Source organism: Coturnix japonica, chromosome 3 (assembly GCF_054131305.1).
Source record: "Coturnix japonica strain WE chromosome 3, WE-NBRP24, whole genome shotgun sequence".
In the NCBI taxonomy this organism is placed as follows: Eukaryota; Metazoa; Chordata; class Aves; order Galliformes; family Phasianidae; genus Coturnix; species Coturnix japonica.
The window spans coordinates 22,496,425-22,522,733 of NC_140665.1; the positions used below are offsets into that span (position 1 = coordinate 22,496,425).

Genomic DNA, 26,309 nt, shown 5'->3' on the forward strand with positions numbered 1-26,309 from the left:
TTTGAGGAATCATTTTGAAATGACAGATGTAAAACATGGAAGAGTAAGAAAAGTCTACCCCAGTCTTTAAAGCAAGACCCTTGTCAACAAAAATAACAACAATAATAAACTTGCACCTCCAACCAAATTACTGTGGTTGGCAATTCTCTAAATCACTTTCTGTGCTATTTTTGGGATAGCTGCCGGTTTAATTTCTCCACAGATACAGATGGGAAAAAACCCATTCAAATACAGCTTATCTGCCTTGGGCAAGAAAGAATGTAAAATTCAAAGTCTTGACACGAAACACCTTCACTTGAAGCAAGTCGGTGCTTTACGTTACAGTAGAGCTGACTATAACAAAGGCAACTGATCTGGAAAGCCAAATATAAACCAACAGCAAGTAGTCATACAGATAAAGGTATTTCAAGGCCCTAAAATTACACTTATCACATCTATATTATACGATAGGCTGTGGTAGTCATGTACAAGCAGGGTCCCTTAGAATACATGACTCAGAAGTGTGTCCAGGTGGGTTTTCAATATCTCCAGGAAAGGAGACTCCACAACCATTCTGGGCAGCCTGTTCCAGTGCTCTGTCACCCTCACAATGATTTTTCTCATGTTTGTATGGAATTTCCATACACATACAGTTTGAACAGGGAAAAGCAGCTTCAAATACCCCAACAACAGTTGGGGTAACAATAGTTACATCAGAGAACCACGTACATCCTTTAATCAATGGAATTAAAAGCTAATTACAGTATATTCGATAGAAAGACAGCTGATCTTTCTACACATTCTCTCCACACAACCGATTCTTACCAGTTCTGCTGACAAGTCAAGATAACACAGGAACTCTGTATCTGAGCACAAACATTTGGGAAGCTGCACTTGTTTTATCTGAGATGCTATGGCTTAACCAGTAAGATTATCAGATATGCAGCAAGAGTTAGGAGATAATCAACAAAGTGAGAAATTAGAGAGAGTAATGTTCTATTATATGACCCAAAATTCAGCGTCTTCATGTTCCGTCGTTTCCTTCCCAGTTTGATCTGGCTGACAGCTGCCCTCAGAGAGAAAGAACTTCAGCAGCTCTAAAATATCTGAAACAGGCACTTGCAGCTGTTACAGACAGGTGACAAGCAAAATCCTTCCAAAAAGCCTTGTCCAGATTAGACAGAAGAAGAATTTGCAGAGCCACTTAAAGAAGATGGGCACCTGTCCTCTTAGAAAGCAATGGCCTTGGCCATCATATGGAATTAAAGTGTGTGTTTCCTTGCACTGTTACAGTTTAGAGACAAAAAGTATTTTTTTTCTCTGAACTCAGTGGAATAGTATGCACGTTAGTGACAGAAAAAAAAACACAAAACCAACCCTTATCCTTAAATCTTCCTGTGCTTCTTAAATTACTTTTGGTAGGAGTCAGGGGAACAATTATCTGTGATCCTCTGTAGGCCTTAAGATGAGACCAGCTTCTTGAAAGCCATTTATTTAAAAGGCTTGGAACAGTTTTCAGTGCGCTGTTAGTTACCTGAGGGTATGCAAAGCTTCAGGGAATGGATTTCTGTGAAGAGAGACAGAATAAAGCCTACTGCTGCACTGAAGCACATAGAAACTCAGCCCAGAGACCTGCTCTTGGCTCAGGACACAGGAAAAGCCCAAAGGAAGACAAGGTATGAACATATGCAAATGAGGAATTACAACCTCCATTTAGGTGTTGAGGATGTGTTGTAAGCAGGCAGGCAAACCAGATAGAGCTTATTCTGTACATATACCCAAACTGGCACAGAGCTAGGTAGTATCTAAAGAAGCCAAGCTGTGTATTATTGTTTTTGTTCTCTCCACTATGGAAGGAACTTAGACTTTACAGAACTCCACTGAATTGCACAAATACCACAGATGGGCTCAGTTCTTCAGCTTTTCAGATCTTATGTCCTATAAGCTGTGTCACAAAGAATCCTATCAACCAATCTGCAGGGCTTATTCACACTGACCATTAGACTGCCTAGGATTCACATTCCAAAGAAGCTCTGTCAAAATGTAAGCAAGGGCTCTGCAGATGAGGCATGGGGCAGCAGCCATTCCAACTGAGCACGGCGAGGCAAACAGCAGGCACTGGATCTCAGCAAATATGGCTTCTGGGAGCTGCAATCAGTAACTCCAGCTGGGCCATTTGCTTAGGCTTTCTGCCAAAGGGATTTATAAAAAGCACAGTAAAGAATGTGCAGTGGCTTTAAATATGAATTTCAAATACAGTGCTGCCAATATCCACATCTGTCAAGGATTCTATCCCTCACATTTCTCCAAAGCTCTGTAAGGAATGCAAGGAGTTTCTCCTGCTGATCTAATTTTATCCTCTCAGAGATATCCACCAGTATGGAGGAATGTATTCCGATCGGTGTAGTTTATTACTTCCAGATCTCAGAAACAGAGACCCAAATGATACTACATAAGCAAGGGCAGCCGGACAAATCTGATAGACCAGCCCTTAATTTGTGTGCTGCTATACAAGGAAGCATTGTGTTAATTTACTTGAGGACTATCCCAGTCTTTACTTGGATGAGAGCATGTCCTAACATCATAGAAACTTCCATGAGCTTAACTGCAGATTCCAGTGGTGAAGTGGCTGCTGCAAGACAGGTGAAACATGCAGGTGGTTTCCACATCAGATACATTAGCTGGTTCCTTAAAGGCCAGCAACAACTATTTAGCAACACAAGACTTTCCATTACCTAATAGGTTTTCCGTTTTCTGTGATCTGAAGCATGTTAATGCGACTGGAATTGAGTTTATTCAAGTTCACAGAAGAGTTGGCCCTGTTACTGCTCCTGCACTACTGAACTTATGCCAGCCACAGGCACCATGATCACCAGAGCTAAGCAGCCTCCGAACACAAGAAGGAAATCCAATAGCCAAGGAGATTTTGTCCTTCATATGATATATGTAACTTAACAGTTAATATCGAAGGCCATTTGGTCAAAAAAAGTTCTACTACAGAACATACCCCAGCGCCAGCGCTGCAGACAGGTCAAGTGGATCATTTATTTGCTTTCACGATTACTATATTAGTATACTTTGTAAATGTTCGCTGCTTCTGTAGCCTTGCTGCAGTACCCCAACCCATGCAGGAGTCTATTTGAACAACTGGACTTCGGATCAAATTAATGAAACAGACTCTGTCTCCACCTTCTGTCCTCAAAGCTTCATGAAACACCCAGAGACAAGAAAATGTAGTCTGAATCCCAGCCTGACATGCCAGTATGCATTCAGGGTACACCAAGAGCATAACTGCTAAAAACAGACATCCTTAGAAACAAACAAACCACACCACCCTGAAAGTCCCCCCTCACTTAATTACAATACTGAAGTGACAGCAAAAAGAAAAGTGACACAAATCTGTGCCATTGCTAGACAGGGCTTCTCACTTACCTCTCATGAAGAAGGGGTTATGCGCACGTCTAACTACCAGGATAAGATTGTCACCAGGGTTATCAGAGCTCTGCAGGGTCTTCCTGGCAGCATGGCAGGCCTCCTGCTCTGCAGTTGTCCAAACCACTGGTCCCAGGAAATTAGAGGCCATCCTGTAAGACAATAAGCATCTGCACACATTTATCTGCGGCACAAATTCTGCTCCAATCATACAGTGTTGCTGCTTCACAAATACACTAATGAAGGTCACATTCAGGAACTAATAACCTAGCAGTGAGCAGGGCTTTGGAATGTCAAAATCATCTTCCTACCCACAAGCCACACAGGTTCATCCCCTCAAGAAATGTAGAGGTATTCAAATCTCTCATGGAACATTGTGAACCTTGTGCCATTGCTCTTACGAACAGCGTATGGTGCAGATCACATTGGAAGACAGCAAAAAAGCAAAAACAACCAAACAACTCTTTCAATATGCAAAGAAAAAAAAATATGAGTCTGAAATGTCTCTAAACCCAGTGTTTTATTGCCTTGTGATTACTGGTTACACCTTGATGCAATGGACTCTGAAATAAATTGGCACCTGCTATTTAATTTAAAATCTCAGTATGTTACAGCTTATATTCGCATCAGAAAAAAAAAATAAACACCCAGGGACCAAGATAAAAAGAAAGATAAAATGTTTTCATCCTTTATTGTTGGCAAGTGAACAATCATTGTGGAAGGTCCTTAAAAACAGTGAACAAAAACCTAATACCGTAAGTGCTCTCCAAAAACATATAAAAGCAGTATCAGGTAGGTGTCTCCCTTCTTTATACCAGTCTCGTGCTTTGGCGTTTTTAGTATCCAAGTGCACAGTAACTCCTTCATCTCATCTGAGGAAAATGAAAGTGCTCAAGTGTATACCAGCTACTTTGGGTGGCAAGAGGAAAGATTTCCACACACCATCCTCAGCTCCCACACAAACAGAACTTTTACCAAACGTGATACTGCTTTCAGGATTTAGCACATACCAAGGAGTTTATAAATACTAAAGCTTAAAAAAAAAAACCATCAGAATCATTTTCAATAAATAAACAACATTTGGTAATAGAGCTGCATTTGCTTTGGTAATCAGTTATCTATATGCAGCATAAGTTATCTTTGTGAGGAAAGTAATGGAATAGCAGACATGAAGTCCCTGAGGATCGGCAGCTCCGTGTTCAACATATTTATTTTGCAATGCTTGTAGTCAGCAGGGTAAACAATCAGTCCCAAGACATCTGCTTTTTAATCTCCAAGCACAGCTGCAGACCACACAATGAATCATTTCTGTATCTCTTCTGAAGGCAGTAATCTGTGAATCAGAATTCTTAATAGGTGATAGTGGGGAATCTGTTCTTCTAACCCTGGATCAAGTGCTCCATCTTGTGTTAGTCCTTGGTATTCAAATGGATCCTTCTACTATTCTTTCAATTGCTGATTGGGCAGAGTAGGTGGTTTTGACTTCTGCACTTGAAGTATCGTTGCCCATGGTACCGTATGTTTGCTTCTCCTCATGGGCAAACATCGTCCTTTCTGTAGAATGAGTCTGCAAAACTCGAGGGACGTACATCTGAAATCACAAGCGTTAAGGATTTTACTAGTCTCTCTGAGTACACTGGGAAAATCTACTTGGGACAATTTTTTCCCTTGCCATTCTTCTCTTCATCCATTTCCCATTCTTCACCTTAACAACTAAGGCCTTTTGCATCCTACAGGATGCTTCCCGGTACAGCACTCACCTGAATGTGCACAATGTGTAGACTGTGGCACAAAGACCTCTATTACTAGCTCAGTCCCACAGCCTTTTTAGCATCAAGGCAAAGACCTGCTGGTCACGTCACAACTTCAAAGCAGTGGCAATTGCCTACACCTGACTGCTGTCCAGAGGTTAGGTACTGGCTGATGTAAGGACCAGAACACAGCGTAAAGTAGCACATCGCAACTACTCCTAAAGTTTCAGCCGAAGGTACTTGTGGAACACCATCTGGAACAGTCAAAGAGCCCAACTGCAGAACTTGCTGGTCCCACCAACACATAGGAGGTCCTACAGTCCATTCAGACTAATGCATCCTACACAAGCTGTTTGCAGGGTGAGAAATTAAGCTTTTCTAGGAAATGTAAGAGAATGTTAGTAACTTTTAACTTCTTACAGAAGATGCTGGAATGGTTCGTACATCTGCGGTTCCAATTTCACCTTGCACTTCTTCTATCTGTAACCAGTAACAGGTGAGGGAAAGGGTGAGAGAATATAAAACTGTGAAGTCAAAACAATATTAAGAAATGGTAAGCATTTAAAAACCTGCAGAAATAAATCACTGGGCAGTGCTGGTTCTCTACTGCAGAGTCGTAATGAACTCGCCTCTAGCTTTCTTTCATTCACTCCCACACTGCTCTTTCCTCTCAGATCTTGCTAACATTGCCAGACTTTCCACTGTGCAGAATAACCCAACTCTACTGATCAGCCCTTGTTGGTCATCTCACTCTAATGCACCTCTGTGGATGGGCATTGCTGCTGACAAGGCAAGAAACAATCCCACACAAATGGCTGGTACTACATTACGTGTGTAACTTGGTGCCAAAAGGTGTTGCCAAACCATCACTTACCCTGTAGTTCAGTGGGCTCAGGTACTTGAAACATGCAAAACAAGTATAAGCCACACAAACAGCAATTGTGATGCTGACAACTAGCAGTGTAAACATTGTTGTAGGTGCTTTAAAGCCTAGAAAATAGAGAGAATACAATATAAAAATACATAGCAAGAAGAACACATTCTGTCTTCCCTATTTTCAGAAGCCTCATATTTTTTCCTTAGAGGACCAGACAATCCACTTCCAGCCTCAGCTTGGAGAGCCTGGGTAAGCACAAATCTCATTGGCTGGTAAAACTGCTGAACAACCCACTTTCCCAGCGGTCAAGAAAGGCAGCTGTAAAACTAGACCACCAAAGCTCACATCCTTTGCCTCATCCCTCAGTCATCTATTCCGGATCCACTTCTAAAATGCTTTTATTGATGATCTGTGAAATATTATAGGTAGAATGTATTTATTAAGCATGATGATGGCACTAAATTGAATGGCTTGTAAATAACCCAAAGGAGAAAAATGACCTTCACAGATTACAGGCGATTAATAAGACTGTAGCTCCACTGAATACAACTGATGAATACCAACTGGATAGCAGTCAGTGGTACAACCCTATTACCAAAAAAGCAAGTCTCAGGTACGTATACCAAACAATAAAGCTCTTCTGTACTACTGGCCTTTTAAAACCAAACTATGAGGCACTGCACCAGAAGTATGGACAGAACTAGGAAGAATCCAAGGAAAAGAAGACAAAAAGCTGAGGAAACACGAACAAGCAAGGTGGGATTCTTTGGGCTGGTGTGGTAGGAGCATGCAATGAACACAAAAAGATCTAGAAGGAGACTAGTAAGAAAACAATGACAGCGAATACAGCAATTATCCTCCAGGTACACCCAGGAAGCGTTCTGAAGAAATTACATTTTGCAGAAAAGATTATCTGAGTAAGCATTAAGAGGAAAAAAAGTTAACTCATCTGTTTCTAAGTTTCTTTGGCCAAAAAAAAAAAAATTTAATAAAATTATATATATATATATATACATATTTTGTTATTGTTTTGTTTTTGTGGTAACACACCAGCATAGGTAATGACACAGAACAAACAAGTTCATAGTAGGTCATATGAACGGATCTGTATGGATTGGTTAGAGACAAAAACAACAACCACCAAGAATAAAATAGATGTTGCTGTTCAAACAGAAAAAGGAAGTGAAAATAAACTCCCTATGGGTATTCTGGAATGTTCTTTGGAAGGAGTTGGTTGTATAACTGTATGTTACAATGGTATTTACCAGCTGTAAACTGACCCTGTCAACAGATCTAGAGAATCATGGTACTTAGATGAAGATCCCAGGAGACAGTGGTTGGACTGCAGACAGCACTGCCATGTATTTTGTAGATAAGGAAGCAAAGCACTCTTCCCACTCTTTCCTTCCCCTTGCCACAAGCAGCAGCTGTGAAATCAAAACTTCCAAGTTCCCACCTCTCAAACTTGAATCACTTCTATACTAAACCAAGCCAAACATAAGAACTCAGTCTTTATTTTCCATCATTAAGTTCCATGGTGAATGGTTGTCTTACCACAGGTACAGAACCAGGAAACTCTGTTAAAGAGATTTTTTACTGTGTCAGGTTTTCCTTCATTACAATTACAGACGCACCAAATGCTGTAGCTAATTTTTCCTAAAGCACGCTCTAGAAATTCTGCTGCTGTTTGTCAGGACATGAATTTGTTAGACCTCCTGCTTGCAAAAATAGTTCTTGAAACATGGGAAAAAACAAGCTATCAAGCATACAACTACTGCAGCAACAGCTGCTCAAACCCAAGGACAGCCAGAAGCAGTAGTTCTGAGTGCCTCCTAAATCCACTGGGAGCTATCTCTAAAGTCAAATGACAGTCTGCCAACAGTATTGTTTAACTACTGGTATGCTAGAAAAACATTATGAAGCATACTGATTTGCCATCAGTGCTGCAAGAGCAGAGAAGGTAAAACACGTTATATGGGATCCTTCTCAGTGAAAATAGGTTATACTTACCCAACCTCAAAAAAGAAAAAAAATAGAGCCAGAAAAGGCAGAGAATTGGAGCTGCAAGAGCCTGATTCACTGCTGAAAAGTGCATTTTCTTCTCCAGTTTAGCAGGGAGGTATGCATAGTAAAGGTTATAACGGTCAACCATGTGCTTCAGGAGCATATATATTAACCCTGGAAGGAAAAAAGAGAGAATCAAGGAGAAGGGGGTTACAAATGCAATAAAAGCAGCAATTCTGTGAGGAAACCTGCACTAAACAAGTGAACCAAAACTCAAATACTAATGGTGGATACACGCCAAACACCAATGAGATACAGCTGCATGACAGCAGTCTGCTCCTAGAGTTACACATGAGGCAGAGCCAAGACCCCCAAGGTCTCACCATCCCCCCCCAACCCCTCAGACTTCATCACCCACTCGTGCTCTCAGGGAACATCCAGAGCTCCTTCCTAGTGCTGGCACGTGGGATCACTGTGTTTGGGCTAAGTTGAAAATGGGCCCCTCACTGCAAGAAAGACAACGAGATGCTGGAGTGTGTTCAAAGAAGGGCAATAAAGCTGGTGAGGGGTCTGGAGCACAGGTCTTATAAGGAGTGGCTGAAGGAGCTGGGATTGTTCAGTCTGGAGAAGAGGAGGCTCAGGGGAGACCTTATTGCTCTCTATAATTACCTGAAGGGAAGCTGTAGTGAGCTGGGGGTCAGCCTCTTCACTTGTGTAACTGGTGACAGGACTAGAGGGAATGGCTTCAAGCTGAGTCAGGGGAGATTTAGGCTGGACATTAGGAAATATTACTTCTCTGAAAGAGTGATCAGGCAGTGGAATGGGCTGCCCAGGGAGGTGGTGGAATCACTGATTCTGGGGGTGTTCAAAGAATGTTTGGACATTGTGTTGAGGGACATGGTTTAGTGAGAACTATTGGTGATAGTTGGACTGGATGATCTTGTAGGTCTTTTCCAACCTTGGTGATTCTGTGATTCCTTACATAGTATTGGTAAAGAAGAAAGGTCTAACAGCAGCTTTGTGTTTGCCCCTCAGCCTTCAATAAATTCATGACTGATTTCAAATCAGCTGTGTTTCATCCTCAACAAAACACTTACAGATGTGACAGCTACAAATTACAACAGCTCGCATACACAGTAGCACATTCTGATATTTACATTGCACACAAAGAAGTGCAAATAAATATAAACCATATTGCTTAAAAAGTGGTCACACTCTCCCAGTAAGATTGAAATAGTTCTGATAAATATCTGATTTAGCTAAATATATTGCATCTAGCTTTCTAAAGTTTTAGATTAAAAAAAGACCATACCAATACTATCAAATGACTGTACAACATGCTTGAGAGTGGAAATAAAATGTAGCTGCTGAAATTGTTCTTCATACAGAAAAAAAAATCTTTATGAACAAGAGATGCAATAAAATGAAACATAGTACAGATCACAGCCAGTGAAAACGGGCAACTATCTGAGAGTTCTAGACAGTGGTATGATTTCTGCATGCTAATACTGGATTTAATGACTGGTACACAAAAAGCAAAGACATACTCAAATCTGGATAAATAAGTAATTTAAGGCATAAATTTTCATTTTGTTTGTGATACAGAGCAAAGGAAACTTCCTAGAAAAAGGTAGCCTGTGACTGAAAGATTTCGATACCTTCTGAGAGTCCTGCACTCTTAATTAGCTGGTAGCCTAAGCCAGCAGGGCTATGGGAGCAATACAGTATTCCCCTTCTCGTCCAAGGGCAAGACTAAGATCACACGCCAAACAAAGCAGACAGCTTAGGTCACATCCTCAGCATCAGGACTGTGGAGCACACCACCATCAACAGGACAGTAATGACCACAACTTCTTCTTTCATTCAGGACATGTAGTTTAAAGAAATGGTTGGCAACACATAGAGGTTGCAGCAATGGAAAAGAACAGGTAATTTTCCAGTCTCTTACTACTGTTTCAACAAACTATTTCTTGTTCTTTCTTTAAATATTTCAGTCAAACTTCAAGACAATTAATTGTTACTTAAAATGTATCTGAAGGATTTCGGGATCAGAATGTCTCAAGTCAAGTTGGGCTGCTTTAACTGGACCTTCAAGCTAGATACCTTATGCAGCTTGCTTCTGCAAGACCTCAAGAACCCACCGATAAAAATAAATCCCTCACCCCCAAGCCTATCTGAAATCCTATGCTTAACTGTTAAAAATCAGAACAGAAAATTTTAACTGATAAAAAACAGAGCTAACAAGCTGGCACTCAAAACAAGTATATAATATTCATCAAATGTAATTTTAGTTTCCCAAAACAGTACAGGAAATAAGTTATATGCCATCTTCTATCCTTACAAGAAGGGATGGAAATGTAGATGAAAGTCCTAAGAGTGGTCACCATCTGAAGGGTATGCTAAGAACCCAGATTTGGGCCTTCTGTAACTCCCAACTGCCTCAACCTCACTTATGCAGGGCCCACAGCTCATTGGAAACTTACCAAATGGGACAATGATGGGGCATGTAATGCTATAGGCCATGATGACAGTGAACACACACAACATCCAGGCATACATTGCTCCAAATTCATATTCAAATGCCTGTTGCTAGGAAGGAGAAACAAAGCACTCTTATCTCTCAGGACATCTACCAACATGTCAGAATTTAATGTAGACAGACTAAAGCAACATTTCACCTTCTCTTAAACCCTCCTAGGAGAAATCACTTATTTCCTTGAGAGGTATTAACAGCAATTATGCACTATTACTACTTGTTTTAAATGGCTATACCTGCAGAAAATACATTACTACTTTCATAGCCTTACATGAATTCCTCAAAATTGTTTTAAATTACAAGAAGCAACTACATGAAACCACAAGGTGAAAAGTGGCTGTGCCAAACGCAGAACCTTAATCTCACTGCACAGCTCACTGTATCTGTACTGGTCCCTGTGTTGGCTTTAGCAGTAAAGGAAGCTCAAGGTGCCACAGCTTTTGGCCAATATTCCCATTGCTAGGAAAAGGCTCTAATACCTGTTTAATATTTTTCCTTTCTGCACTGGACTTGGCCATTATCATGCGTATGGTGTAAAGGATGAGGCCAGGTAGGCGCAGCAGCTCCATCCCATTGCCAACAAAAGCAGAGGCAATCACATAGTTCACAAAGAATGCTCCCTGGTCAGGCAAAAAGACACATCTACAAGGAAAGACATCAGACAGTGACTGGAAAGCAGAAAAGCAAGTAGAAAGAACATATATACACTTCTAGAAATCTCTCTCCATAAGGAGAAGCAGAGGACACCATGAGAAGTAGCTAGAAGTCTAATAATCTTGCTGGGGAAAAAAAACAAAAACAAAAAAGAATACAATATAGCTATAAAGGCAGTAAGTGCAGTCTACTGTAAAAGCATACTTTTATAGTGCTACTGCAAATTAGCCTGTAAGAAGACTTGCTGAGTCACACAGTTTGGATAAGGAATAAACCGCTCAAGAAATGAGACAGTGCAGTCTGATGGGTGGCTGATAGCAGACGAGCACATCATTTGATGTCTGTTAACAGCAACTTGAGACAAGACAAAATAAAAATTATCCTATAGCAGTCTTATCTGCCAGCTTAGAAACTCCTAATTGTCTTCTTGTTACTGATCTGAAAAGCAGTGGGGAAAAAAAAAGTCATTCCTTACTAACTGCATCCTATTCTTTCCCTCCAGTCACCTCACATACCAGCCACTGTGTCCAGCCCATAGTCACAAGAGCTTCTAATAACCAATATCTGCAAGTTTGCAGTACTGGCATAAAAAAAATCTGAAGTTCTTAAAACCAGAAGTGAGTCGATGTATTGCTGCAGCTATTTTATCTCACAGCAGTCTTTAGGAAGATTGTCCCATCAATGATATGCAGCAACCCTCACTACATTATTGAGTCCCTTCACCCCATCTTGCCTTTTTGCATCTTCTACAGAATTTTTGAGGACATGGAAAAATAACTATTGAAATTTTGCATATACTAAAAGCAGGAAAAAGTATGGACTTCTTCACAACAAAGGCATTTGCACTGTCTCCTACTCTTATTTCTCTTATTTGGAAGTTAAACATCATTCCGAAAGTATCATCCCAGTGCTAACTTTAATACACACTAACCAAAGTTAGTCACAGATAAAAAGCACTTTAAATAATCATGCAAGAAGGAGTTGCTTAATACTTACTCCAGCCTAATGGCAGAATCAGATGACTCTCTGTCAAACAGCCAACGGAAGAAAAAATCAAGGCTGAAAGAAAGACAACTAATTTAATTCAGCGTTTATTTGTAATTCATTGTGTCAAAATACTTCTCTTACAGTAGTTCAGAATACTATCTTAGCTTTACAGTTACTGGTAATCATAAGTTGGCAGGGAAAAAAAAGATGCATAATCAAACATCTACATCATGCTTTAGATTTCATGATTCATTTTTAGTAGCCATTATATAGATAAGGTAAATACATGCTACCCTATTAGCTGGGGAAAAGTTAACCACTGTACAAGTGCAAAAAAAAAAAGAAAAAAGCTAACTGAAGAGTAGGAAGTTTGGCTCTTGGCAGTATCAGTTTGGGCAACTTCCAACTAGAAATTATCTTTTGTTGTCAGAGATCCCTTTACTACAAGAAATCAGACTCTGGAGATATTAAGGGCTAAAAGATCCTCAGATGAAACGTGAACATTGAGATACCATAATACTAAAATCTAATGTATAATGACAAGATCAGCAGACACTCTGGAAAAGGATGAGGGTACACTATCTATACCTCAACTAGCAAACAAAGGAATATTACAGAAATATTATAGGAATATTATTAAAATATTCAAACATTACCAAATTATGACTTTACCTAGTGAGACCAAGGGAAGGCAGAATCAATACCATGAAGATCAGAAATATGTAGACTTTATGCATCATTATCCTGTTCTCTGCAGATCTACCAAAAAAACAATAAGAAATTAATATGAAAGCCTTCCACGCATGACAAATTTTGCTCAAAAAACATCAGCACTCAGATGACATCCAGCTTCCCCCGCCATATCGCAGTGCTACAAGATAATCGCAACAGAAATGCCAACAGGACACTCACTGATTCAGAGCAAGCAGGCTCTCAGTATCTTCATGGGCACAGAAAATATTTTAGAACATTAATCCAGATGCTGGATTAACAAGACTACAGTCCTACACAGCAAACAAGGAGATGTGCACCCATCACACAGCTGGTTTGTCATCCAGCGATACTCGTCTCTCAACAGCTTGTAAACAAACTTCTCTCCAAACCTTATGCCAGGAGAGATTAGACAGTTTGCAGAAAGGCACCACCTTCAGGAAACCAGACACTCAGACAAGCTACTGTGCCAAACATCAACACTTTGAGAACATCATACATTACTAACATGTTACCACTCCTACAGCAGCAAGAACATCTTTCTAGTGACAAACTGTCACCAGAAAACTGCAGAGATAGCCATAAATAACACAGACTTTCTTAAAGATGGTATCAAATTAGGCTTTGGAACTACAGTGGCTTTGTAGGATCACATAGCCTTTGAGTACTACGGGATACATCAGTTAGTACAACTATAGTGAGGCTTGAAATCAGATCTGCTATCACTAGCAACTCTAGAAAACTTGCAATCAATTTAAAATGGCTCAAAGTCGATGAGCCAAGTGCAGTTCTCAATAAAAAACATTGATGAAATGCACACAACTTTGACAAATCTACAGAAAATTCCAGACACAACATCTCGGAAGGGAATGGTACAAAAAATAAAAAGGATTTGACCCTAAAATAAAAAAATAAATAAACAATGGCTGTAGGTGAAAGACTAAACAAAGGCGAGTACAACTGGGATTTAGTATGCAGTGTCATAAGTAAACTGAGCATGAAACCCAGTACACTAATCAAGGCCATACAGAGCTCTACCAGGTTAGCAGCACACATCACTTGACACCTCTGAGTAGCCCAGCTGTATCTGGAAAATCTTGTGTCAACAGACCTGACAGACTGCGGTTCTGTAGGTCTTCTCAGATCACCACTAGCAATATATGACAGCACAGATTTGTGCACTGTTACATCCAGATCACTTTTTGTGCAAAATAACAAGAACGATGGCTTTCTTGTAAGTAGTGTGTCAGTAGCTGAAGCCCTCAAAATACGATTTGAGACTCCAGTGTTCTCAGCTTATAGGGGATCAAAACCCCCAAGTCTTACCTTCCCAGAAATAAGAATCCCTCAGGGAGATTTGAGGTACTACCCATGCCCCTGTTGAAGGGGCATTTTTTTTCTAATTAAGCTTTAAACACAGTGTGTGTGAAGGTGGAGCAAAAGTAAATCATCTGGTCAGTTTTGTACTCAATGCTACAAGTAGAATAACTCCAAAACATTGGTTATAGTATTAGAAAGAGACGAAAAGATGATATTCCCTGCTACAAGAGGTCTGCAGATTAAAAAAAACAAAACAAAGCACCATAAACAGTTGAGTGTTTCTCCTTTTTCCACACCCCTTCCCCTAGTAATTCAGATGATAAGGCCAAAACACAGGAAGATTTTGCTTACTTTGTCCAGTGGGACTCCAGCAGTGTTGAATAATAGACAATTGTTGGCAGCAAAGCTGAGAAGGACCAGAGCAAGAGTGTCGGGAAGAACTGACTGATGATAGGATTCTGATGGGAAGGAAAAAAAAAAGGGGGTGGGGGTGGAGGGATGTAAATGTTAAGGGCATTTGAATGCAGCTGTGCTAGAAGAACAGAGGCTGCAATAATTAGCTTTCTGTAAATGGTAGCAGGTCAGACTATGGATATCTTTTTCAGATTCAAGCTTGAATCTGATTAAGTTCAGAATGAGTTAGAGCTCAGCACTTGTGTGCAAGACAAGAAATGGAAGCTTATCAAGGAACAAAAGAGGAAGCAGTGTCTGATTCTGGACATACATGCACGTTTGTGCATATATATGTATATACAGGTGTACTTTTATTTTATTTTATTTATTTATTTTTAAGTCAGCATCTTCTGAAAATTTCAACAAATTTAGCTTAAGGTCATTGATGTTTAGTTTTTTAAACTATACAGCTATCCCTTTAATAACATTTCGGTCCTACATAAAGCTATATCCAAACATGGCAATACTCACGTTAAGGTAGTGAATAGGTTTAGTGACATTGAACTTGTCCATGGTTGATATGATTATGGATGGAGTAGTAAGAAAAAACAGCAAAATAAGAAGAGACAAATTAATGCCCCACCATCTGGTCCACCAGTTCAGCCCATACACTGAAAGATTATTCCTGGGGAAAAAAAGAAAAAAAAAACAAAACAGTAAGCATTTGCTGCTAAAAGCACGTATTACCTGTCAAGTAGCAGGTGGCACTGCTTTTTCATATCCTCAATGTTATATAAACAAAGCACCTCACTTATACAAACAAGTTGTATAAACAAAGTTCCAGTTGTTATTAGAAATAAGAGAGGTTGCACTGGTTTCATTAAGTGATAACATAACTAGCAGGATAACTTTTTTAGTCTTTTATAACACCTTCAGGTTGTTCAGTGTTCACAGTAGCTAAGACCTGGGATGAAGCAATTTCTGTTTTGTACCTATGTATTAAACTGAGAAAGTTAGAACAAGAGACTGAAACTATACTGAGAACAGCTCTCAGAGACAGAATCTACCAAGAACTTGTGACTTAAAAAGTAAGGTCTTAAACAGGTGAAGTTCTTAATATTTTCTGAAACAGTTCCCAAGAGGACCAGAACAATTTGAGCCTCAGCCAAAGCCAACCATTCAAAACAGACCAAACAGGGACAGAGAAGCTCTTTATCACCCCCAGCGATGACAACTATCATGGTGAACCCACAGCAAATCACTGTTTCTCCTCTTCTTCAAGGGAAAAAATAAACAACCCAGTTGTTTATGCCTAACTTGCAACAGAGATGCCACAACTGATCTACTGTCATATGAACAGGGCATTACTTTGATTGAATCCTAAGTTACTCACAAAGCAAGTAGAAAACATATAGTCATTTTTAACCTGTATGCACAACAGAAGATAGCACAGAAACAGCTTAATTCAAATTCATGCATTTCCATACTCTCTCCTGTAAGTGATGGGTAAAAGTTACTGGGTCAATATAAGATGGTGGCAGACAGACCACAGCTCACAGAGTGGATCAAGCTATATTTGTCCTGCAGCTCCTCAAAGGAAAAACAAACAAACAAAAACAGTCCTATACAAACTTGGAAAAGATTCCATTCTAACATCAAGTTCCTCACCTCAGACCTCAGCAACAGGTATACATGAGCCTCAGAAAAAAGAAATGCTGAGGTACAGACTGATGAAGCTTTATTTTTATTTATGTATGCATTTATTTACTTATTTCATTTTAGCAGAAAAAGCAGATGCCAGAACTTTGGGGTAGAAAACCCTAGTCAGCCTCTGAGAGGTGTCTTCAAGGTCAAAGAACCACTAATAGAAACCAAAATTGATAGCAGTCTCATTTTTGGGTTAGAGAAAAAAAAAAGTATGCAGATCCTTTCTCCTGTCCCTATTCTGAACCTAAAGTGTCATAAACAAATGGATGGAAGACAGGAATCTTACCAACATATATTCTCAGGATACGTAGCATATGTAACCTCCCATTTTGATACGCGCAATTCCTTGCTGTAGGGTGATGGCTGCGGTTCTCCCTTACATTTAATACTCCGACATTTGCAGGCATTGAAGTCCTTTAGTATACTGTAAAGTGGAAAACCAATAGGATTACTTCAAATTACCACACCTGAAAATGCAGAAGGAAGAGTGCCAATAGCAATAAAAAGGCTTTTTCTTTTTTCTTTTTTTCCTTTTAATAACTAGAGATCAAGACAGCATTTAGATAACATTGTAACTTTATCTCACGCATGCAGTGGCCTTAGATACAGTTACTAATGGAGGCTTTTGATACCTCTGATACAAAGCTGGGAAACAAAAAAGTAACCTTGAATCAAAATGTTCAGTGATTCAATCAATGCACCAGCGGCTCATATCAAAAATCAAACTCTGAGAGCATTAGAAACTAGAAATAAAGGCCGCCAGTACCCCAAACATCTGCTGTAATTACAGCCGTTTTCAAGTCAAAGCAAATGAACCCTTAACTCTACACTCAGATTTGATGTTGGTGTAACTAAATTTAACTAATTTTGATTTTTCACACCATTTTTATAATGCAAGTAATCTAACAACATAAAAAATGTCGTATTTCGCCCACTCCCAGAATATCCGCAATACTTCTCTTCTGAATTGATTAACAGTGCACTTAAACTAAGTTTAAACACAGCCAGAGTAAATCCTTCTGAAGATTTCTCAGAACACACCAATAGAAATGCTCAGCATTCATTTAGACACAGTACAATTGTGTGCATGCTATGGTACAAAAGAAGCTCTCTGCTACATCAGCACGGAAGCAGAAATATATCATATTTGAATGAGTTGACTCTAAAATTCCTGTTATGTTTGTTCCTCAGTTGTGCTCATAGCATTAAGAAAAGAGAGAAACACACACGGACCAAACAAAGCAAAAACGACAAAACAGATCTTTCTCTTACCAGAATTGAAGCAGGGACATCAGCACCTTGCAGCAGCAAGTATTTAAGAAAGTTAATTATAATTCAATAGCTTGTTTTTAAATAGTAAATAAGGAGCAATCTTTAGCACTTCCAGACACACTACACAAACATGAGCACCAACACTAATCAAGCTTCTACAGCTCCTGGCTTTCTGCTTCTCCCATCCTATTTCAGGGCTCTGTGGAGCAGAGACCACTAGTGACACCATATAATTTTCTAATCTGATGGCTTCAACATCTAATTTTCCAGAGAACAGAGTTAACAGCAATAAAAATCTTTTCAGCCCTCCATGATTCAACTCAGAGATGCCTGTAATGCAACTCTGATGCATCCACCGAGGAATTATCACATCCAAACTACAAACAGGAAGTTAACAGCCAGAAAAGAAAACTCAGTGCTTATTTCTTCTCTCAGATTCACATATTGAAAGATTATTCTGTGCTCTAAAATACCCAAACACAACGTGTAACATGACAAGATTAGAAGAGGAAGGTCAGAGAATGTAGAAAAATAGAAAGGCTATAGGGAAAAGAAGAAGAAAAAAAGGCATGATGTGCTTCATTGGTAACACAGGTATTATTCTATTAGTACTAGCATTCTGTTAGTATTGTATTAACAATTCTGGTATTATTCTATTATTTCCTTTTATTCAACTTTGTGTTAGTAAAAAATTCCCACAAACTGTCAATAGAAAATGACAGGTTACATGCATCTTCTGTATAAACAACGGGGTAAAAGAGGCTTAACTTCTAATACTGAATCTACCCAAGTATCTATAGAATCAGGTAAGATACACATCTCTGTAAAATCTGTATAAAGTCAAGATCTTAAGGGTCATATAAGCAATATGCAAGCGAAAGGAATATTAAAACAGCTTGTGCAACATAATCACCTCCTATCTTGAAAAGCAGTAACTGTTACCAAAATCTAGAGTATCTTGTGTAAGTTCTACAACACAAATTTTATTTTACAGGGCTTTTAAATCATCTTATCCAAGGTTATCTAAAACCTTGCGTGTTCAACACAACGAAGGGGTTTTTTTAATATATACTCACACATTTATATGCACATACTCAACATAAAAAGTTGAGTCCACACACATTTTTTCCTGTAACATGGACCAAGTGATTAGGCTTTCTTTCTATATATTTAATGACACGACACTGGGAAGTTAAGTTTCTTCTCTTTACTCCACCCAGTACTTCGCCAGCACCAAACATCTAGAATCTACCCTTAAAACAAACTCACTACTTTGTTGAGGTTACTCAGTAGCACCCACTGTGATAGCTTAGTAACTACATTTCTCCATTTTCTAATGTAGAAATCAATAACCCCTTTAAGATCCAACTAGTCTGGCCTACTACTAACCTAGAATAACGGATCCCACAGAGTAGGGATTCTTATCCCATTAAGTATCCAAAGCCACTTAGTCTCTTAGGCAACTAGTTCTTCAGTTGAAGTACCGAGGCTAAATGCAAACTTACAGAAAAACTTACCAGTAAGCAGAGCAGAACAAATCCATACGGTGGTAAAGAAGAAGAAAGGAAGAAGAAGCAACATAAGCAGACAAGCAACACAAACAAGATCAGAGAACAAAGAAGATCGCAGACAAAACTTACTAGGTCGCCATGGATTTCTCTTGAAACGTTACAAATGCCATTCCTAGGGGTTTGTTCTGAACTGCCTGTTCCTCTTTTGCGAATTCTTCCATCAGTTCATTTGTAGCTCTAGTATAATATTCTACAGCATCTTCCTGTTAAGAAATTGATGACTGTTACATCCACTAAAATAGAGCCTACACAAACCAAAGTCCTTCTTCCTTACACTACTGCCACAAATTACAAACCACGTCACCACATGAGGACAAACAGTTTCTCTTGTATTTAGATTTGCACTAAAATTACATTTCAAAAGTTTTGGAGAAATCCTTTTCTCTATTGTATGAGAACATGAAAGATAAGTGCCCTGCAATGAATAAGCAATTTTTTTTTAAGCTCACAAGTTGTTACATAAAAACTCCATGATATGATCTACTCAGACTCTGTAAAAATGAACAGTCTCTCACCCTTTCACATCCTTTCATTTCACAGCAGCAGAAGTGACCACATGGCTTAGGGTTGATTTTGACTTCATGGCCATGCTTCTCATACTGATGTTTATAGTAACGCAGGCTTTTTTCTGCCTCATTTCTAGGTGGAAAAATACATCCAGAACATTTTGCAAGAAAACAATATCAACAACAAGCTTACAAAGAATATAAACCCCAAGAGAAAACACAGCATCAAAGACTCAAAGCAAATCACTAAAGGCATTCATATACCTTATTCTAGCTACTTTGTACAATTTACTTTCAAGCCCATAATACTATCGAAGAGCCCATACTCCTGAGGTTCCAGAAGAAAAAAGTTGCTGTTAATAGACCAGAAGAAAACCCCCTTCCCTCTCGTGACCAAGATCTCTGACCAAAGCAGCAGTCTGCTACCAGCCAAGCCTTTAGAAATAAATACTTTAAAATACAGTTGAATCTGACCGAAGTGCAGACCAGAACCTTAAAAGCAGAATTCATTTCTAGTATGTGCAAGCTTAGTACTAATGGTAAATGTCAAAATCACTGAATAAATCACAGAATGGCTTGGGTTATAAGGAACCTCAGAGATCATCTAGTTTCAACTCCCTTGCTCTGAGAGGAAACGTTGATTAAGAACCAGCAAGATATCTACAAAATTATGTTAAATTCAGAAAGATTACAAAAATGAGTACCTTTTTCTATATAGATGAATAAGCCTGGCTACATCATAACATAGCTGAACCTCCACCACAGTGCAAGTTGGGTAGGCAGCACTGAAAATAAAACAATACAAGAGAAGTACGTTGAATAAACCTTTTCAAAGATCATCACTGGAGTCTAAATGGTATCTCAGTCACTTCTGAATGAGGTAAAACACAGAGGAGTCTTCCATAGAGACTGGAGTTCAAAGTTACATTAGTACGAGATGCGCAAAATTATTCCCAAATAAAAGCCATGTGGGATTATTAATGGGAAGTGTGGAAACAGCCATATTTTAGGTTCTAATTTTAAGATTAGCTAACTAGCTCTATTGAAATAAAGCATTTTTCATTCTATTCTCAATTCTTTCTAAGGATAGAAATACAGTTTTAGAAGATGGATACCTTTATGTGATTTGAAATAGTGCAAGAGTCAAAGACATTTCTGTCTGGAAAGTTAAAACTACTAGGATAATTCTAAATCCTTTGTTCCTAATTAAGCATGAAACTTACGTGAAGTGGCCTTGAATGGCTTCTTGTTTTGCACTTTTTGGAAGACCAGTTATAAACAACGTGCACTTAACCTGCAAGAGAAAAAACAGCAAAAAATCCTATTTTGAAAAATGGCATCAGGAAAGAGAGAATGTTTAGCATTGCTGCCTTCCTCATAAGTAGTTATGTTTTAGAAGGGGGGGGAGGGGGGGGGAAAGGCAGGACATTTCAATGGGAGCTGTACCTATTCAAGATAGCAAAACACCTTCTGCACTGTTCAAAGGCACAACAATTTCACAAGGTCCTATTATAACCCCCACCCATCCCAACCTCCAGATACTTTTCACATCTGCAGTGTAACATAACTGAAAGAAATCATTCTAGAAAAGCGGAGGCACCTTAGCAATTTGCTTTTAGCATGGTCTACTTTCAAATAGCCCTCTTCCCCCCCACCCTCCTTCCCACACACACACAGAGAGTTTGTTTGTTTTTCAAACCCTAACAAGGGAACTTACTATATTTTCTTCTTTATATGTGACTGTTTTCATGTGATGACTCATGAAGACTACAGTCAGAATCAGGTAAACAACAGCAAAACATGTGTGCAGCCAAAGAAGATTGTTACTGTTGGACAAAATGTTACAAACATGAGAAACAGGAAAAACAATTATCCTACTAATATACACAGTCTTCAAAATGCTAAGCAGATTAAAACCTTTCTTTAAACACGAAAGAATAAAAAAGATAGTAACTGATAAATGCTCATGCACATACAGATCCTTAGGCAGCCATTAGGGTTATCCAATACATTTTACAATACACAATTAATGAAAGTGCAAGAAAAACAGCCAATTTTAGGCAACGTTGGGCTTACACCTTTGCATTCAGATGACTAATAGGAAGCTCCATGCTATTAGCCAAGATATTTTTTATTGGTCAGTGGTTACTGTGTTGAATGCATAACTGAACTCCCCTTGAATACAATCCTTATCCAAACCAGAAACATCCTAATACAGAGGCTAAACTCCACTTTTCTGATGGCTCACTTCTCCAAACTTCAAAACAGAAAAGTGTTCTGTATGCAGCTCTTCGGTTTTATGAAGAGTACTATTAATAAGTTAACATAAAATACAGGAAACTGTTTTGCAGATAAAAGCCCAACTTAACAATAAAATCCTCACTAACTACTAGGAATCATAACACAGTTAGTAAAAAAGCAAAGTGCATTGGTAAATGTTCTATTGGACATCACAGTGAAGATAGAGAAGTTTTGAACAACAAGAACAAAAAAGCTGTACAGATTGGTATTGCAACCATTTTTACATATTTTTCTTTTTTTCTTCTTTAAATCTAGCAATTTCAGTTGTGACCTCAAATGGGAGAGACATTCCTAAATCTGGTTTAAGAGAATTTAAGTTATCTGAGTTACACATTACAGTAAAGCTATCAGTTTTATTTTCCTTTCCACAGCATGGTTTCTTTTAGCATAGGTATTTCTGAAAATAATATTGTCAGATGTGCAATCGTTAGCCAAGAGAAACAGGTAGTACAAAAAAAAGTAAGAGCTGAGAGAGCAGAAGCCAAGTTCATAGATTCCTTATCAGAGCCATAACATATAGCCTGAACACATCCCAATTTCAGCTGACAAAGCATGGTTAAGTAATTCCTATCCCAAGAGCCATGTTGCAATCATCAGTGCATGTATCTAGGAACTATGGCAGGAAGCAGACGAGCATAAAAATACCTTCCAAGATTTACTCACCCAGTTTCTAAGTTCTGTATAGTTGTTCTTCCAAAACTGTATGGATCTTTAACTAAGAAGGAAAAAGAAACAAACCACGTAGCATCATTAGCTGGTATAAAATTCACCTGCAAACTGAAAAAAGCCATTTTTTTCTCCTCTTTTTTTTTTTTCTTTTAATTTTTTTTCAGATGTTGATCTACTTCAACATTAAAACAATTTAGAATCATAATCAATATTGGTTGGCAGTATTACACGTTAAAATTCACAAAAAAGCACCCTAGTATCATCCCACTTTCAGCTCATCTAAAGAAACACTAACTTTAAACATCTGAATGATGGATTTTTGCAGCATGTTTCCCCCCTTCCCGTCGTCTCCTTTCATATCCAATTAGCAACGTTAGAAAAGAAACAATACTGAGGGCACAGGGACAACATATCTAATTACAAAAGCGGGCAAAGTCACAATGCTCTTTAAAACGTAGGTAGTAGCAAATCGAAAACAAAATATAGGTTACTTTAAGGGCAGTAGAAGAGAATAAGTTCTGGGGAAAAAAAGTCAGCAAGTCAGTACACAAACTAACATGCCAACAACACTGCATAAGAGAAACCAGACAAAATATAAAGAAGCACTCTGCTTGAGAGCTCCTGTGAAAAATCAAATGGACTGGTAAATAGCAGTGTAAACCAAGATGATCCACTGTGAAGTCTGTAAATGTGATCTTAGCAAGACTGATAGGAAGTCAGCTCATAAGCACCTTTCATGGGTAATAAGGGCTTGTTATCAAAAACAGAAACATGTTTAAACAAGATTTGTCAGAGTTGTGTTCATTAATGTTCTACTGGATACGTGATAGACTAGAGGACACATTGTATTTGTTGAGTAACAGTCGATCAGGACTAAGACCGCAAGAAACATGAAATGATTCTTTCAGCCCAGTCAGCACCAACAAAGCCTCAGCAAGATTATTTGCGACTCAAAATTTGACAAAACCAGAGCAGAAGGGAGCAAACAAACAAAAGCTGCTGAAAGCTTTCACAATGGCATTAAAGCTAACTCCTTTCAGAATAAAAAAACCATTCTTACCAAGAAGATCACCTGATAAGTTGACAGGCAATATGACACCCACAGACAAAATGCTGATAGCAACCAACAAGCAGATGATGTGACGCTGGAAGGTAAGGTAGTGTATGGCATCTTCACCACATCTGTCATGGATCTCATCATCACTACATCATAGACAAAAAAAGCACATCATCATAATCTACTTAATGCCTGTGGGGTTGTTTGTTTGGTGGCTTTTGAACATAGATTATTTTCTCACCTAACTCAATGACTTCCCCATCAACTCCTATTAGTTTTCAACACCATTGTGCTCTCCTCGCTATAAGTATAATTGCTTTGAGTTTCAGAAGTGCCTTTTTCTTGCACAGAATCAACATACAAAAATGCAATGGAATTTAAGATGGAAACAAGTGATGTGAAAATATGCAGGCAAGTTCCTTATATCAAGATGGAAGAGAACAAAGTCATCTGTCACAACTTCTTGCTTTAGGACAGCCAGAATGGAAAGCCTAGATCTCAAATTTTATGGTCACACTGTGACAATGTTCACACATCCCAAGAAAGGCTTCCTACAAGGATAACAGGACTGCCTTAACCCTAGAACTCTTATAATCTACTCATTTTCAGCAAGACAGATAGGTAAAATATGAGTTCTTCAGAAAGGAAGAGACTAGCAGAAGGGGAGAAAGTCTCAATTGCTCTCCTTTCTTGTTTCAAGGTATCCAAGCTAGAAATGCATTTTTAACAACCATAATTTAGTAAGCTCCAAGAGACACAAGGAACCAACATCACAAATCTAGTGCTTGTTTTCTGGAAAACAATGGGATGGGCTTTTCTTTGTCCTGTAATTCCAGCCCCAGTTAAGTCACCAGTCCTCCACAGAATTCCTTGCATGGAAACCATGTTTCCTGCTCAAGGGCCTCAAACAGGGGAACACCTTCACAGTATCCTTTGAAGGGTATAAGCCTAGAGCCAAGTTCTTAGCTCGGAATCCATACAGATGGCCCAGATTCAATTCAGATCACACCCTGTTCCAAGATCAGGAAGTCTCTGGAATGTCAACAGAAAGGTAAGTGTACCGAGAAGAAGCATTCCTATATAGTCACCTTGTTCTCATATTTTTTTTCCAACCCACTATTGCCCACACCTTGGAGGCACCTGTACAGCTCTTTGTATTCAAATTCTGTCTACCCGGGAAAGAAAAAATAAAAATAATTTTAAAAAAAGAACAGAAACAGTCTTTTTCAAATAAAAACAACATCAAAAAAAGTGATTTACTATTTATTTTTTTGTACTTACTTCATCCGAAAAGCAGCGGCCATCCAAGAACAAAAGCCCTGTAAAGAAAGAAGTCATAGAAGTTGACACAGAAACACTTCACTTAATTGAGCATGTTAGAAACTACAGGCTTTTTCTATTAAGCCAGTCTCTTAGCTAAAAGGCTGGCAGCCAGTTACTCTGAAATCATTGTTTAGAAACTGAAAAATATAGAAAATACATATAGAAAAATACCTATTGCTCTACACACTTTTTAAAAGGTAATCTGTATGTCTGCCTTCACTGCATATTTAAGATTTGAGGGGGATTAGTTGTATATTTAGTGCTTGGGCCCTTTAAACTTAAAAAGCGTGTCCAGATCCCATCTTCACTAAAGAAAAGTCAAGACTGAACCTCACTAGGAAAATTGGTATCTAATGCACAACTTTAGAATGGTGATCTTTCCCCCTAAAGAGAGCACTTCAGAGATTCCAATTTCAAGGAGAGGCTGTATGAGAATCTTATACAAGTTAATATCTTAAACTCTAGTTAGAAATCATCTAGATTTAAAAACCCTCCTAGGAAACAGTACAGCAGATCACATCCCACACAGTGTTCTAGTATGGTTAAAACAAAATACCATATCTCCCTGGAAAGGTCTAATCTTTCATGTTAGTATTCAATTAAGATACATTTTTACTCAGCTGTTTTAATGATAGAATTGCTAAGTTTAACTCAAAAAATTCTTCCACTACTAACTGGTTTTAGTATTACAACGTATAATCCCTCTCCTAATTAAGAGAGTTATTTAACAACACTGACTCAAGATACTGATTCATGATATAACAATAACTTGTCAAGAAACAGAGCGATTATTAATAGTCCTAAAAAAAACCACAGTACACGATGTACTACTAACTTTTACACTGAAAGACCATATATACAGAAGTATGGACTAGTACATTGGGCTAAGTGGAATGGCAAATTATAACTGCATATATAAAACAAACAAACCCTTACAGTAACCCTAAAATACTTACACTGTCATATTCAAGATCTTCAGGTGATGTTGAAGATGCAGATGAGTGAGTATTACTTACATCACTGAAATAAATGAAATGATGCTTTCAAGTATTTTTAATAACAGAGGTTGGATTTTCACACAATTATTTCAACTTCAACAATTCTGAAGTAACTACCTTTAATAATATTAAAGCACTTTTTCTACTTACAAAGGCAGTGGTTTTCACCTTATAGTACATGCCTAACTACAGAAGCTTGTACTGTACCTTATGTTCAAAAAGTCTGAACCCGTGAGCTCCTGAAACGAGAGTAACTGAACT

The 26,309-nt window shown here is 38.6% G+C and overlaps 1 protein-coding gene across 12 annotated transcripts in view; it reads right to left on the bottom strand.

The window, feature by feature from the left end:
- Positions 1 to 3,440: 3,440 nt before the first annotated feature.
- TMEM63A (transmembrane protein 63A) overlaps positions 3,441 to 26,309 on the bottom strand; it is a 28,498-nt gene continuing 5,629 nt past the window's right edge. For 4 of the 12 annotated variants that reach the window (XM_015857239.3, XM_085542977.1, XM_085542978.1 and 1 more), the window contains exons 5-24: positions 26,007 to 26,070; positions 25,009 to 25,046; positions 23,731 to 23,873; positions 22,665 to 22,716; positions 21,418 to 21,526; positions 20,924 to 20,994; positions 20,405 to 20,485; positions 19,710 to 19,833; positions 19,264 to 19,397; positions 16,638 to 16,775; positions 15,176 to 15,329; positions 14,603 to 14,709; positions 12,893 to 12,979; positions 12,230 to 12,292; positions 11,059 to 11,221; positions 10,527 to 10,632; positions 8,050 to 8,217; positions 6,037 to 6,152; positions 5,583 to 5,642; positions 4,074 to 5,002 (exon numbers count right to left, since the gene is read on the bottom strand). In XM_015857239.3, coding sequence (XP_015712725.1) covers positions 4,835 to 5,002; positions 5,583 to 5,642; positions 6,037 to 6,152; positions 8,050 to 8,217; positions 10,527 to 10,632; positions 11,059 to 11,221; positions 12,230 to 12,292; positions 12,893 to 12,979; positions 14,603 to 14,709; positions 15,176 to 15,329; positions 16,638 to 16,775; positions 19,264 to 19,397; positions 19,710 to 19,833; positions 20,405 to 20,485; positions 20,924 to 20,994; positions 21,418 to 21,526; positions 22,665 to 22,716; positions 23,731 to 23,873; positions 25,009 to 25,046; positions 26,007 to 26,070 — 2,146 coding nt within the window. In that variant the 3' untranslated portion in view covers positions 4,074 to 4,834. Of the gene's footprint in view, positions 3,564 to 4,073; positions 5,003 to 5,499; positions 5,687 to 6,036; positions 6,153 to 8,049; positions 8,218 to 10,526; positions 10,633 to 11,058; positions 11,222 to 12,229; positions 12,293 to 12,892; positions 12,980 to 14,602; positions 14,710 to 15,175; positions 15,330 to 16,637; positions 16,776 to 17,623; positions 17,650 to 19,263; positions 19,398 to 19,709; positions 19,834 to 20,404; positions 20,486 to 20,923; positions 20,995 to 21,417; positions 21,527 to 22,664; positions 22,717 to 23,730; positions 23,874 to 25,008; positions 25,047 to 26,006; positions 26,071 to 26,309 lie in introns of those variants that run through there. The other 8 variants (XM_085542981.1, XM_085542982.1, XR_014944556.1 and 5 more) reach the window with 7 other exon arrangements.